General features: G+C 31.4%; 1 protein-coding gene across 16 annotated transcripts in view; it reads left to right on the top strand.

The window, feature by feature from the left end:
- The window catches only part of GAS2 (growth arrest specific 2), a 121,349-nt gene that overhangs the window by 35,180 nt on the left and 70,068 nt on the right, over positions 1-16,101 (top strand). For all 16 annotated transcript variants that reach the window (XM_039865820.1, XM_039865792.1, XM_039865846.1 and 13 more), the window contains exon 4: positions 7,729-7,870. In XM_039865820.1, coding sequence (XP_039721754.1) covers positions 7,729-7,870 — 142 coding nt within the window. The remainder of the gene's footprint in view (positions 1-7,728; positions 7,871-16,101) is intronic.

Genomic DNA, 16,101 nt, shown 5'->3' on the forward strand with positions numbered 1-16,101 from the left:
CAATGAGTTAGAACTAAATAAATATGGCTGCTCCTCCTGGACATAGCATGAATGCTTCAGTTTTCTAGTCACCACCATTCCATTGAGTCCCATGGAGCTAGTCATTTCATTCTGTTATTTAATCTTCCTGGCCTCTTCTGGAGTTCATAACCCTGGTTGAAATTGTAATATTAGTCATTCTCGTTAAGCAAAAAATACCCTTTGTGACCCTGGCACAGTCGACTTTTCTGGTCTCATCTTCTCCACGTGCATTCTGTACTCATCCATAACACCCGTGCTTGTTCAAGCCTCTGCCAGATGTGTCACTTTGTAGAATGCACTCCCCCTTCCTTTTTTTTATTTTGCCTGGCAAGCACTTGAGATTCTTCCATTTTGTAAATTGCTTCTCCTTTGTAAGGCTTTCCTATGTTAATGCCTAGTCAACCCCTTTCCAAAGTTAAATGCACACCCTTCAATTTCCCAAAGAACTAAATTTAAACTTCTATTTAAATAATTAAACTGCTGTTGTAATTCTTAGCATATGATATATCATAATTTTTAATTCTATTCTCAAAAACGCTGATGGTCTCCAGAAATAAACCTTGGCTTTATCTTTCTTGTATTTCAGTCCCTTGTGCCTAGTGTACGACTGGTATAGAGTTATGGTTTAATAACAATTGGTTGAATTGAATCAGATTAAATTCCTACTAAAATTTTTAGATAGCCCCACAAATTAACTGAATTTTAAAGTATAGGACTAGACTTTTGGAATTTTTAAGAAGGTAACCTTTTAGTCATATGTAAACAATTAGAGAGGAGAACAGAAGCTTTTCATAGTAGCAGAGCATTTAGATAATGATTCTCATGTGGATATATATGTAAAATTAGGCATAATGCATATAAAAATGGAAAGAATGTAATTGTCAAACTGACTATATTTTCTCTTTTGTTAAGCATTTGGTGCTTTTTAAACAACTATCGATGATATACTTTTCCTATAGACTTTAGGTTTTTTATTTTTCAATTACAGTTGACAATATTGTTCTATGTTAGTTTCAGGTATATAACATAGTGGTTACGCATTTATATAATTTATAAAGTGATCCCCCTGATAAGTCTAGTCCCCACCTGGCACCACATATAGTTATTACAATATTATTGACTATATTCGTTATGCTGTACTTTATATCCCTGTGACTATTTTGTAACTACCAATTTGTACTTAATCCCTTTACCTTTTACCCCACCATTTCCCTACCATCTAGCAACCAATATTTGTTCTCCGTGTCTAAGAGTCTGTTTCTGTTTCATTTCTTTGTTTATTTTGTTCTTTAGATAAGACAAATACCATGTGATTTCATTTATAGACTTTAATTTTTAGAGCATTTTAGGTTCATAGCAAAATTGAGCAGAAAAGTACCAGTGTGGGTACATTTGTTACAATTAATGAACCTACACTGATACATCATTATCACCTAAACTCTGAAGTTACATGAGGAGTCGCTTTTGTGTGTTCTGTAGGTTTTTCCAAATGTATAATGACTTGTATCCACCATTATAGAGTATCATCAGAGTAGTTTCAGTGCCCTAAAAAATCTCACTTGATGAGTCTCAGGATGAATTGCCTATTTATCCCCCCTTCTCCTAAACCTCTAATCATTTTACCGTTTTTATTGTTTTACCTTTTACAGAATGTTGAATAATTAGAATCCTACAATATTTAGTCTTTTACTTAGTAATATACCCCTAAGGTTCCATCATGTCTTTTGTGGCTTAATAGCTCATTTCTTTTTAGTGCTGAATAATATTCCATTGTCTGGATGTGCCACAATTTATCTACTCACCTACTGAAGGACATCTTGATTACTTCCAACTTCGGGCGATTATGTATAAAGCTTTTATAAATATCCATATGCAGGTTTATATGTGGATGTAAGTTTTCAACTCATTTACATCCTAACTTTATGTTGTTCATCTCATCTTTTAAGCCTGAAGTTTGAGTACCAGGATTGTATGTCATTTCCAACATCATTTTATATTATGCCAGAGATAATTTCAGATAATTCAAAATACTTCAGATATTTTCTAGCTTTATCATTTACATGATTTCTTCATGATTTTACAGGGCATACCAGAAATCTCCTATGAGAAACCCATTTTTTTGTATTTACTTTTTATGTATGTGAATATTCTTACAGAGTTATAGCATGAAGACTGTTCTAAATTTTACCAAAATATATTGTGAGAGAGGAAATATAATTTTTCTTTTACCTTTATAAGTTCTTCTGGCTGGTCTAACAATCAAATTGGCATGAGGCAGATTAACAGGAAAAAGAAAGGGTTCTATAAGAATATCGGACAAATAGGGCAGATGAGCCTTATACACTGTCTTGAGCTAAGGAGAAATTGGGGTATGTGGTTTGAGACTTCAAAGGAAAGGAAGGCAATTCATATGGAAATGGAAAAGCAAATTTTGGGTAAATTTTGCGACACAGAGAAGACTTTGATCAAATGGGCCTTGCTAGTTTCCTCCCTATCTATTACATACTAGTTTATATTAAACAATAGTCATCTATGATGATAGCTTCCTTCCTGGAGCAGATTCCTAATTAAATTCATTTAGACAATAAAGGGGAAAGGCAAAGATTTTTCCTGAGTCTTCTGTTTCTTAACAATAACCAGCTTAAAGTAGTCACTATTTTGGGTTGACAAATTCTGTTTCCCCTCAATATCTTGGAGAGTGAAGGGTGAGGAAAAGTCCATTTTGAATTCAATCCTAGTGAGCTCAGTTGCTACTATACTAAATCATAGCTCACTCTGAGGCATGAAGTCCAACTGCAAAGTCCCCAGGAGAGGTTGATGGTACTAGAAAGAATTTTTTATCCGTATTTCTAATTTTAATAATTTTGATCTTGAAGAATATATTTTCATTCTTTCTAAAGCCACTTGGTAGTTATATTTAGATACCTTGATGCTGTGAATGTTCAATTAAATAATTTCATTACAGTGTTTTTCAATAAAATATATAGCAAAACAAAAAGTAGCAAGGGGGCACAAGTGGAAATATTGATTCCATCTTGGGAAGACTGACTTTATTGACTGCATATTTGAACAATACGTTCTATATACTCTTTGTAAAAGGAAATTTATTCATTGTTGGCAATTTTCACATGTTCTTCTATCTATCCCTTATGTTTTATATCTGAAATATCTACAATCAAGTTTGCTTCAAACATTCGTGAAGAATTATTTAAACTACTACTATTAAATTTTCAGTTCACTGTCTTTAGAGAAGTAAAGGTGCCATTTTCTCAATTTCTTTTCTAGTTTGAATAGATGAAAGAAAATACATAGTACTTTATTTTCATGTTACCTGGCTAAAAAAAAAAAAAAGAGAAATAAATACTAAAATATATTAAATTCCAGGCATTGGTAAGCCATCATGAAACAATTAGAAATGTATACCAAATGATTTGCTTTGAACTATGTGCAAGTTCATTTTTTTCATCTTGGAAAATAATTAAAGATGTTATATAATTTAAATATTATAGGAGTCCTTTGAAGAGTAGAGCAGTAAAGAGAAAACTAATATGGAAAATATATCAGATGAACTATGTATGGAGATTCTCTATTGAATCTGTAGTTCTTTAGATGTGAAGTATTCTCCATATCTGGGATCAATTTTTCAGATATTCGAGTACATAATCGAGTACATGATTATTCAAGACAGTTCTCTATTCTAAACCTCTTCAGATTTTCTTGGCTAGATGGAAGCTGATTTTATTTAATATTTCAGTTTGTTTTTTATTTTATTTACTGATATTAAAGAAGGGAGTCAGAGCTGGCTTTTTTTTTCAGGATTTTCACATGAACCTAGAAATTTATACTTTTTTAAAAATCGTAGAACTGGAGGAGATATAATTGCTAAGGTTTTCAAGAACTTTATAAATATTTTTGTGTAAAGTGTGTCAAAATTTTTAAGTTTTGATGGTATCGAATGCTGGTATCATTGAATAATTTGATCTTTAATTCAAGTGAAATCAGACTTCTGCCCTGACTCTTAATTATAAATGGCACATCAACCCTGGGAAAACCCTTGATGCTTTGCTTTTTGATTGATGTATAATCAGAAAGAATTTTGGATACTATAAGCTATGTGCTACTGTTCTCACCCAATGAGCAGAGATCCTTACTCCTGGTTATATGTGATTACCTTTATAAGTACTGTGTGTAAGTGTTCATTAGTCATTTGGACTAATGAGGATGACTTTTAAAATATTTCCAAATAAAAAATTTCATATGGATGAAGATCAAAAGCTTCCATTCACACAGTTTACAGTTTCCATCTTCAGCTCACATAGGAGCACGAAATATAACAGCTCCAGAATAGAAACAAATACTCCATAAATCACTTAAATGTCAAGTTGTTAGATCGATGTTACTGCTGAGTTCCTCTGCATTGAGAATTCCCAAGTTATGAAGTATCAATAGCTAGTTTTCATTTTATTTGTCCTAAAGTAACGTTCATGTCTTTCAATATGAATGAATTTTAAATAAATACTTAGATTCTGGTAAATGTTATGTAGATGACTTTGTAAGGACTACAGGCTTATAGGGAGAAAAAAAGATGCTATTTTCATTTATGTGTTCAGTACTTGTTCCTGTAAGTTCTTAAAGAGTAGTCTGAATACTTTTTGAGGGCATGTCACTTGTGGGTATTCTCTCAAAATGTATTCTTGATAGACTGTGTCAAATCAGTCTCTAGTTTTTCTAGTGTAATATGGATATTGTATTCTTCTTTGTCATACAAACCATATATCTCACATCCTTTAGCATGCCCTTAGCTATGTCAAATATTTTATAGGTTCTAGGTTATAGTTCCCGAATGCAAATTCATTTATCTGATTGAAGTGATTTCATAGATTATTTTTTCTTCACCCAGGTGGAGATATTAAAATGGCTCAGTGTTTGAATCTATATATATTCTTAAAGATGATCTTGCTTTACACACATCATAAAAAGCTTTATAGTCCTCTCATGGAGATTTTTTCAGCAAGTTCTCTTTTTTATGTTTTAGCTGGCATAATTTATCTAATTTGATTATTTAATTTGAAAATATTGAAAAGTCTTTCAAAATCCTAGTATTAATTATGTAAAATAAGTAAACGATCCTCTATGCATCAATCACCTTTCTCAAAGATAATTACTATAATTTTGATGCATGTCTTTTTGAGTTTTTTCTAAATTAACATTGTACAAATAAATACATTATTCATATTTATAATACAAACAATTTAACTTTATATATGGCCATCTATATTGCATGTATTTATACACATCATAAAATGAAATTGTGGTGTATATATATCTGCAAATTATTTATTTCTACTTAAGACTATATAATGAACATTTTTATGGTTCAATACTTATAAATTGATCTTTTTAAATGATTGCATAGAGTTCCATTGTATTTGTACACTATATATTATTCCACCAGCCCTCTCTTGACATATTCTTATTTCTATATTTTTCTTGTTCAATCACTGTTGCAACAAATATACATCTATTTTTAAGCACTAATGATATTATATTTGTAGAGTATATTTGTAGAGTATTCTTAGGAGTGAATTGCTTGTTTAAGGATATATATTTTTTAATTTTGATAAATACTGACTAATTGATGTTTGTGAACTTTTTATAAAGAAGGTAGTATACTGTACTATTTCTGATTGTTTCTGTAATTCATATAGGAAAGTATTTCTGAAAACTATTACTTAACCAAATTAGATAAGGCAGTATTGCTATATAGGTAATCCCAAATGTGATTTATATATCTATAGTGCCTAAAGTATATATCTATATAACTATTTGTGTATTTATGCAAAAAACTTGATATCTACCATAAATCAAATTTAATCAGCAACAAAGCGATGTATCTTTGAGGTTGGACAGACATGGCCTTTAAGTGACGTATCTGAATGTACTAGTTATATAGCCATAAAATCCTTGGACATGAAGAAATCTCATAGTAGTTTGATGTTAGCAGGACTTTACTAATCCATCAATGGGTCACTATTTCATTTTTTATAACCATCCTTGTAAACCATCTGAGCTCAACAATCGACAACATTTTGCTTATACTTGCCAGTTCACAGTAAATAGAGGAAACCTCCTATCTATAAATTTAAATCACAAAGTGCTTCTTCTTTGATCTTTCTTTTCTCTTTGAGGCAAAGCTCTGTGTATCTCAGATCTTCTAAATCTACGGTTCAGTCTTTCACACAGAGTCGCAGTCACTGAATTCATATTCATGAAATGCCATGGAAACTGGTCATATCCTATTGTTTTTATTCAATTTATTGGAGTGACATTAGTTAATACAATCATATAGGTTTCAAGTGTGCAATTCAATGATACATCATATGTATATTGCATTGTGTGTTCACCACCCAAAGTTAAATTTCCTTCCATCACTATATATTGACCTTCTTCACTCTTATCTACCTCCCCCCATTCCCCCTTTTCCTCTGGTAACCACTAAATTGTCGTCTGTGTCCATGAGTCTCTGTTTGTTTGTCTTGTTTGTCTGATGCTTTTAGTTTTATATCCTGCATGTAAGTGAAATCATATGGTTCTCATCTTTTTCTGACTTATTCCGCTTAGCATGACAATCTCAAAATCCATTTATGTTGTCAAAAATGGCAGTATTTCATCTTTTCTTATGGCTGAGTAATATTCCACTGTATATATGTACCACATCTTCTTTATCCATTTATCTGTCAAAGGGCATTTCAGTTGTTTCCATGAACACATTTATTTGTAAAGATATATGCACCCTGATGTTCATAGCAGCATTATTCATGGTGGCCAGAACATAGTTATATCCTATTAAAGAAAAAAAAAAACCACACACACAACTCTTTATAACATTTGGTATGGCAGCAAGGGAGGTTTCTTGGCTAAAATAATGAAAGACTGTTAATAGAAAATCCTGTCAAGGTTTACACCCTCTCTTGTCTGAAGCATTTTCTTATCCCAGAAATAATGAATATAAGTAATATGTTTCAAGGTCAGATAATAGAAATTCAATCAGAAAGATTTTTATATTATATAATGTAGCAATAGCCTATGGCTTAAAAGAAAATAGTCTAGAAGAAAGATGGTAGAATGTTACTGTTAAAAGATTTTTCATATTTTCCTTTCTTGGTATTGGTTATGGAGACTTGTTCGATAATTCTGCTGCTCTCCTTTTGATTTTATAGTTCTTATGTAATTTTTATAGTGTATGTTTATATATGCACATAAGAATGCAGGTATGTGTGTTATGATTACATATATTTATAAACTATATTTGTGTTTCATTATTTCATGAATGAGAAATACATTTGTAAATACTTTGTGAAAAATACTGGTAGAATATTTAGATGAAAGAGAAGGCCAAAAAAAAAATAATAATAATAGAAGAAAAAGAAAAGAGGCAGTTTGAGCCAGGAAAGGGATTTATGTGTATGTATCACTGAAAAGATACTGAAAAGGTAAAGATATATTTACAGGTACAGATTTTCATAGTTTCTTATTGACAGCTAAGTTTCATTTCTATTTCACTTTCTTTTTTATAGTTCTTCATTAACCTATTTATTGACATGAGCTTCATCTCAAAGCATTTTGTTGAAAACATGAGTATATTTAATGTGTTGCTATGATGACTTTGTCAGAATTCCACCAGAGTGAGATTTCTTTGTTTTTCAGAATCTGCCCTTGAAGAAGATCCCATGCAAAGCCAGTGCACCTTCAGGCTCCTTTTTTGCCCGAGACAATACAGCAAATTTCTTATCCTGGTGCCGAGATTTAGGGGTAGATGAAACGTGTCTATTTGAATCGGAAGGTTTGGGTATGTATTTCCTTCAGAATTTTAGCTGATGAAATATTTAAATTGTTGTCTTTGTCAGTATAACTGTCAAAACCAACTTTTTTGTGCCATTTCACAGATTGTTAATTTTGAGAAAATTTGTAGTTCCTTATAAACTTACTGGTCTGTTGTAAACGAGTCTTTGAAGATAGGAAAATACATGCCCTCTTACAATTGATTACCTTGTGTGTAAAAAAAATAGGAGCATAAATAGCATAATCCTTTCCAAGCTATAATGAAATATATACAATGAAAAGTCGAAGGATATTTGGAAGATGTAGGATTAAATTTTACCACCAGGCTCTAACCTGAAATAGAAAAGTAGTAGCTATATGTGTTCCAGCAATGAGAGCATTTTTATGAAAGTATGAAAACATCATTTCACATAGGTTGTTTCTTCGTTGAGACTGAACTTTGTTAATTTACTTATTTATTTATATATTTTGTAATGAGTAAAAAATCAGGCAAGCAAAGAGAAGATGGGATAATTAAAGATGAGGAAATAAAAGACAGATACGTTAGTGCCTTTTTGGTCTTGTTTTGTTAAATTTTGGAAAATCCACTTCCAGACCATAGAATGAGCTTTTGCATTTCCTTGGGAGAAAACATACATTGTTCAGTGTTTCAGCAGTACTTGATACCCTACCATTAAATGTGCAAACCTCCTATATAGAAGCTCTACCCCAGTACTACTCTACTATGGAGAATATTGGACTTAAAGTCCCATTCTAATGAAATATAACTGAGCGAAGAAAAGATACATCTAAGGGGAAAAAAGCTTTAGTTTTCTTCCTGAGGCTTTAAAAAATCAATTTACAAAATCACATAATACCAAATATTAACGTCAAAGTAAGCTGAGCATCCTTCAGAGAGAACAAGTATACAAATTGCCTTCCAAACAGAATACTTATGCTCTTAGGCCTCACAAAACAATATTCCCCTGCTGAACCTAGGAAACTGGTGGTAACAGCTAAAATTTTACTCGTTTTTTTTTTTTTTGGTGCTTAAGGAAATTTGTATTTGTACTGAGGAATTGATGTGATATGGAAAAGATTATCATCAAGTTTCTGAGACTTAACTCAGCAAAGAAATACATGAATTTAGACTAGGAGGACATTTAATACCTAAAAGAAAAAATAAACCAGAATAACTGCACAATAGCATCCTATGTTGAATAGTGTGCTTCTTGAATATTCTTCATATAAATGGGCTTTGAATGTTCTTGCCATTTCCTCGTATTAATGTAAAACGAATTTGGTGAAGATGTGTGTATATGTATATACCTCTTTTTTAGTCCAGGTTAATTTTACAGAGAAATTTAACTTTCAGGTTAATCAAAAACTCAGTGAGTGGAGGATTATAAGAAGGGAGCATAGAGGAGTTATTTATGAAAAAAATATTCTTGAATGATCTAGTGTATATATATAGCTGTGTAATCAAATCTTAGTCATAAGGAGTCCACTCTTCATGTATAGACAAATAATATCATGATTTTAAATTCTAGAGTGCCCCTGCATTATCAAAGAACTGCCACATGGAGAAATCACTTTATTGTTTATTATTTTGTTCATGGTACAGATTTTCACTAAAGAAGCATTTTTCAGTGACTACAATCGGCCGAGTGGATTACTATGAATATAAATATGATCTTGTCTCAGTTTTCTCACTGTCCATAAGTCCTTTTGTTTCTTGAACTAATAAAGCTTTCAGTTTGAATGTGAGAAAAGTCACTCTAATAATAAATTTTCTCTGGAGTAAATATCACCATAGCCCAAGGTCCTAATGAGAATTAAATGAATATTGTTTACCTTAATGGCTTTTTGAAACTCCCATTCAGAGAATAATTAATGCATTTTATCTTGAAACAATAAAGCCCAAAGTAAGTTATATAATAATTGTGCTGGTATATAAATATATACTCTGTATTGTATTGCCTATAAAATTATGTCAGGAAGAATTTTGAGATGGCCTAGTTCTTCACTCTGTTTGAAAAAAGCTGACTTTATAAAAAGAAAGTCCATGATAATTTATATATAATAACTATCGAGTATTTTAATATAATTTTTATTTTGATTATTTTTTACATTATAACTTAGCTTATACCTTGCAATTAAAATGCATTTACATATCCATGAAAGTTTAATAAGGCCATATTTTCAAGGCTGTAAAAAATTTTAAATAATTTTTAACCTTCTAGGTACTGAACTAAAGCAATAGTTAGGCTTTCTAGTTTGCTACTTAATGAAAAGATAAATTTGAAATTTCTACTCCTCAGAATAGGACATTTGGTGATGTATAATAGGCCCTGTGGAGATGGAAGAAGGGAGCCAATATTATAGCATTGACTTTAGGATTATTCGGAGAAGGGAACAGCTGTGCCCATAGATGTTAATGATAATCAAGGGGAAGGACAATGAGAGATTCCATTTCCCTGAAGTGGAACCCTTTCTCCTTGGATTTTTCTTATTATTCACTGTGGGTGAGGAAGTGATTGAGCCGCTGCTGATGGCCTTGGACTCTGTTCTTGCAGAATTGACTTTCTTGCAACAATAACACTGTGTACTCTGCTTGATGTCTTTTCACACTTCACTTTGAAAGGGAATTTAGGGCAAGGTTTTTTTCTTTTTTCCTACCTCAAGATTTCATTTCAGTAGCACACAAAATGAAGAGCATCCTTTGTGTTCTAGTGGTTTGAATAGCAAATAAAATGAAAAGATGCCCTGATAAAGGGGGGAAATCTGTTTGAATGAATGATAAAGTAGATCACTGTATTGAGTGTGTATCAAGAGGCTTCTGTCTTTAGCAGTTCAAAGGTCTTTGCCTGCATAAAGTATTCTTATCTTTGTAGCAACTGATATGCTACCCTCTGTTGCAGTGCTTTTTGTACAATTATTTGTGAGAGGATCTTGATTCACAACTCACTCAATCTGTTCTCTTTCCACAACAGCTAATGACCAGAAATCTCAGTGGGTGGGAAAGGTATGCCAAAGATAAACTGGGGAGTGTGGACAGCAACTTATTCCTATGCTTCTCTCATGTTCTTGGCAAATAATTTTCTATGCCACATGATACAATCACATACAGAGTATAACCTGCAGTTTACCTTCTATGACATTCTTAATAATTTTTTCTCTTGGAAATGTCAGTTCTTAGATCATAAGTTTACTAATATCCTGAATATTATTTTCAAAATGAGCCAGTAGAAAAATGGATAAAAGTCATGAACAGCCTGTTTATAAAAGATTTATAAAAATCCAATAAAGATATAAAAGTCTGACACATTAATAATAAGGTAAATACAATTAAAACTATGAAAAATTAGCAAAGATCAAGAAAATTGTGTTTAGTATTGAGTATATAGTAAAATAAGATCTATACATTGCTGAAGAAAATTTGACATTGGTATGCTTCTTTTGGAGGGCAATTTGATATAATGTTTCAGAGCCCTCAGAAGTGTTTATATCCTTTGATCAAGTTGTTCTACCTTTAAAAGTTTATTTAAAGGAAATAAGTAGAGATAGGTACCAGGATGTCCACTGAAACATTTTTTTATAATAGTAAAAACAATATGGAAAGGAACTGAATCTATGACATTTGGTGATACCTTAAACAAACTATAGTCATCCATAGCTACCAACCAAAAAGAAGGATATGAAAAACTTATACTATGCAACATGAATTCATACATTTATATCTAGTAAATAATTAAAATATATTTAGAATTTGAAAAAAAAAGATAAATAGTAGTTGAGTTATCAATGATATCATTTTCTTCTTCAATTATCTATTAACAAAATTTAGACAGTAAACAGGTATGGCATGTAATCCAAAACACGAAAAGTTAATTTTATGTTAAGATACCATTTGAACCAATTTGCATAGAGAAGTATTTAATGGACATAAAAATTTATACATCAGTGTATTATAAGGTCTGTTTTGCATTTTTGCAGTTAAACTGACATTTCAAGTTATTGTAAAATTTTATACTGCTGTAGGAACAGATGACATAGATCTGTGTGTGCTTTATGCAGCATATTTGAACCTTAAGAGTCTACATGTAAGGTTTACCTACAATCCCCATTGTTCAAACCATGCTGATATATGTCAGTGACTAGAGGAGATTCTGCTTTCATGTTTCTGATTTATTAATAATTGGTTTTATCAGATTCCTTAACAATATTTAGGACTACACTTTAAGTTAAAAAAAAAAAAGGTGAACATGAATGTTTCCTTGAATTTAAAAGTATGTAGTTTATCAGGCTAAAAATAAAATATTAGCCCAATTATTATTTTAAAAGAAATGAACTTTACCTTTAATTGCGGAGTTAAGAGAAAATGTTTAGAAGACTCTAGGTGTGAAAGCATTTTCTATTTTCAGTTTGACAGATAGGTAAACCTTATTAGATTGTATAATCAATATTTTTCCTAATAGTAAATGTAATAATTTTTCAAAGGTTAAATACTTACCTTTTCTGAAATAATGTTGAATATTTTGATATGGCTAATTTTTATTATTTAAATTAAGGCCAGAAATATATGATTTATTCTCAATCTTAAAAAGTCCTAAAATTGATGCTCTTATGTGAATTTTTTCTAAGACATTTTAGGTAAGAAACTATTTAAATTAGTGAGATTTAAATTAGTCTCTACGTGAGGGATTTATTTTTTGATTTAACACACTAATTAGAAATTGTCAAATTAGTTTAATTTTCCCCCCAGAGACTTGTTTATTTTGCTTTATTCATTTGCATTCTGGTGATCCGGGAGATGGAAAAAAGGTGGGGGAAATTCTTTAAAAATGCACAAATTTTTGCTTGCTGTAATTGTGTCAATATTATTATGTTATTGGATGATTATAGGATTTGGAGGCCAGTGACTATTCTTCATCTGTTTCTCTGGGAAAGAATCTACTCAGCAAGAAAAGGGTTTGCTCTTTGCTGTGCTAGCATGCAAATGTGTGTGATTTGCTTTTTATTTTTATTTTCTGTGTTTGTGCGTTGTGTGGCCCTGTCTTCTTTTGATGCATGACTCTGATCTGCAGTTTTACAAAGTCCTTTGTTTTGTTGAATACTGGTCAAACACTGATCTAGCTACAGTGTTGGTGTGATGTTGATGCACAAAAGTAAAAAGGATTGTGCATGGATTTTTAAACATTATGTTTCATTTTATACTTTTAAGTCAACTGTTGTATCTGAAAAAGAGCCTGCATTCCGCTGTTTGATAAATCATCTTTTGTTGTTGTCATTGTTGTCTGTATTGAGGACTATAAGAGTATTGCTATAGAAAAAGCTATGTTATTTTTATTAGTACTAATGCAGTATAACAATTTCAGGACACTCATTCAGAGATAGGTTTTTTTTTATATTCACGTTATTTCCTTCCCAGGAACAATGTATTTTAGACTTTTGGATTTTTACACCTATTTTATAAAGTACCTGATTTATAAGCTCCTCAATTTACGTTTTACTTTTAAATTCAGAAACTCTTCCTAAATATAACCATTTACCATATACCTGAAAAAACATAAGAGAGAATAGTATGGAATCTGATTGAGGCAACTAAATGTCTCCTTGAAATGATAGGTATATCAGGACTTGATGGAGTCAGGGTCAAATTAGAAAAGTGGAGCACTCTTTAATTTTTCTAGGCTAAAGTTTTCTCTGTATAATATTCAATAGCTATATGCTCAATAATGATAACTAAACAGTGTACATGTGCTATCACTTCTACTCTCCCCAAACTATCATTTTATAAATGAGAATACTGATAGCTAGAGAATGAAATAACTTGCCCAATGTTACACAGCTTCCTAACGGCTCAGCTAGGATTCAGCTCCATTTATCTCCAAAGATCATGCCCATGTGTTACAGAAAGTTATGCTTTGAGTTAATTTTAGAAGTTCATATAATTATTTCAAGTAAAAGAAAAAATAAAATATAGAACAACTTAGAAAAGACCCTTGCTTCTTATTGCTGTTCTGAATGAAAGTGACTTAATCCATTAATTTAACATAATGTCTGGGTTCTGGAGGGAAAAATAAAAGGTCACTACTTCTTCCAGGACATTCTCAACTTAGTGATAAAGGCAATGAGCTACATTTTATTCTATACATCTTCTATCGTCAATGAGATTATGAATGAACTCTCCATGTTTATATGATTTATATGGATGTCATAGGCTATTTTAAATGTGAATAGTGATTCTGAGAGATGTGGATACACAGCAACATGAGCTTGCATGATTCTTGTTTGCTTTTTCTCTTTAGCCTCTCTCAGATCAGTTTTCAGTCATCTAAATTGCTATGCTATGCCTATTTGCCTCCTACCTTTAAACTCAATGATTTGAGCATCATCTTTCTAGTAGTCATGTGCTAGAGAGAAGAGTCACTTTCTTTTGTACCTTATGGATCCTGGCAGGAAAGAAATGCCCATAATACCCCTTAAAATCTAATTGAATTTATGAATTATTTTCTCTCCATTCATCAACATCACTACTGTTATCCTAAACATTATAGAGCATATTTCATATGTCAAAGCATATTTGAATACTTTTAACAAAATAGATGTAGGAATTATAGCTGATGTTTTTGTGATAATAATAGCATTGATTAATACAGTGCTTTTTCAATTTTAATGTGCATACTCATCACCTGGAGAGCTTGTTTAACTGTAGATTCTGCTCAATAAGTCTGGAGTGGGACTCAGTAATTTGCGTTTCTAACAAGCTCCCAGCTGATACCAAAGCTGCTGGTCTGTGGACCACACTTAAGTAGCAAGGGAGTAACATTTATTGAGTATTTATCATATGCCAAGTGCTCTTAACTAAAAAATTACCTTGTAAGGAAGAGCAAGCAAAAGGCAAGACACCTGTTTGAGAGATGAGAAAATTATGCAACCTGGACTAGAACCCAATCCTTATGACTTCTAGTTTACTGTATCTCCTACTACTCTTCATGAGTATTAGAACCCCTTCTCTACTCAGGGAAAGTGAGCAGCCTTTAATTTATGATAGTTTCACAATTAAACAATATTCAGCCAAAAATATAAATTTTCACATTTTCTTCCTAAATATAAATCTAAAAACCAGTTTTCTTCAAAACCAACATGAATGTTGTAGCTTCTAATGTATAAAAACTAAAGGAATAGGACAATTTTTTATGCTTTCATTTGTTTGCTTATCTGTTAAAACTTACTGTATTTAATTCAGCTATACATTCATGGTCTAATGCATTTTATCCTTGCAGATTCTGTGACATTGAAACTCTACCCCTTGCTTTAGTAGAAGACCTCATTTTCTATTCCTGAAGCTAGCAGCATTCTATGTGACATTTGATGCCCATGAGATTTTTATAGAATCTAGGTTATAAGATTGAGATTCTTGCCACATATTTTTGAATAGGGATCTGTGTTACTTTTCCCAGAGGTGTTCTGCATTATACTTTTCTTTGAAATGGTTTTGATTATTTCAAAAGAAACCTCCAGTGACAAAACCTTTTACAAAATAATCACCATTGACTAGAGAGCTTTTTATTTGTTTTAAAGAGAATTTGTTCAGGGGAAATAAAGCAGTAGTTATCCCGTCTTCTACCCTAACTCAAAGCAAAAGACCATATTAATATTCCATTGCTAAAATGAAAAAAAGTTTCCTGCTGTAAACCAGTAAAAGTAGAAGTTTCTATATATTTTTGAAAAAGAATTAGTAAATGTGTTTAAAATGAGCATTAGATATGACTCAATGCAAAGGCTTTAGTTCAAACACAATACACTAAACGTTGCCTTTCTAATCATTCTGACAAAGACATGCATTCAGTTATTTGATCTTCTAAAATATGTAATACATAATCAACTTAAATAACTTATTGAAAATGAACTCAGCTAAATTATTTTGTTCTCAGAGACAGAGGAAAATTAAAACTAAGATATTTGGTGTTTCACAAAATGACATGTCCTAAGGTAATTGTTACTTAAACTTTATTCTTAGCACAAAATCGTAATAGCTGTAAGACGTTTGTTTTTATATCTGTCTATATAGGCTGGCCAATCTGACTTATTTAATCTGAAATTTGATGAAATTTAGAATTGACTGTCTCTGATATAATATAAATGATAAAATATTCAAAATACACTCATTACAATAGTACCACTCTAAATATACAAATCTACCAATAGTAATTTTTTTTTCTAAAGTTTCTTCTATTGCTTAGTATAGTGACT

This window comes from Pteropus medius, unplaced genomic scaffold, assembly GCF_902729225.1.
Source record: "Pteropus medius unplaced genomic scaffold, Ma_sr-lr_union100, whole genome shotgun sequence".
NCBI classification, from domain to species: Eukaryota; Metazoa; Chordata; class Mammalia; order Chiroptera; family Pteropodidae; genus Pteropus; species Pteropus medius.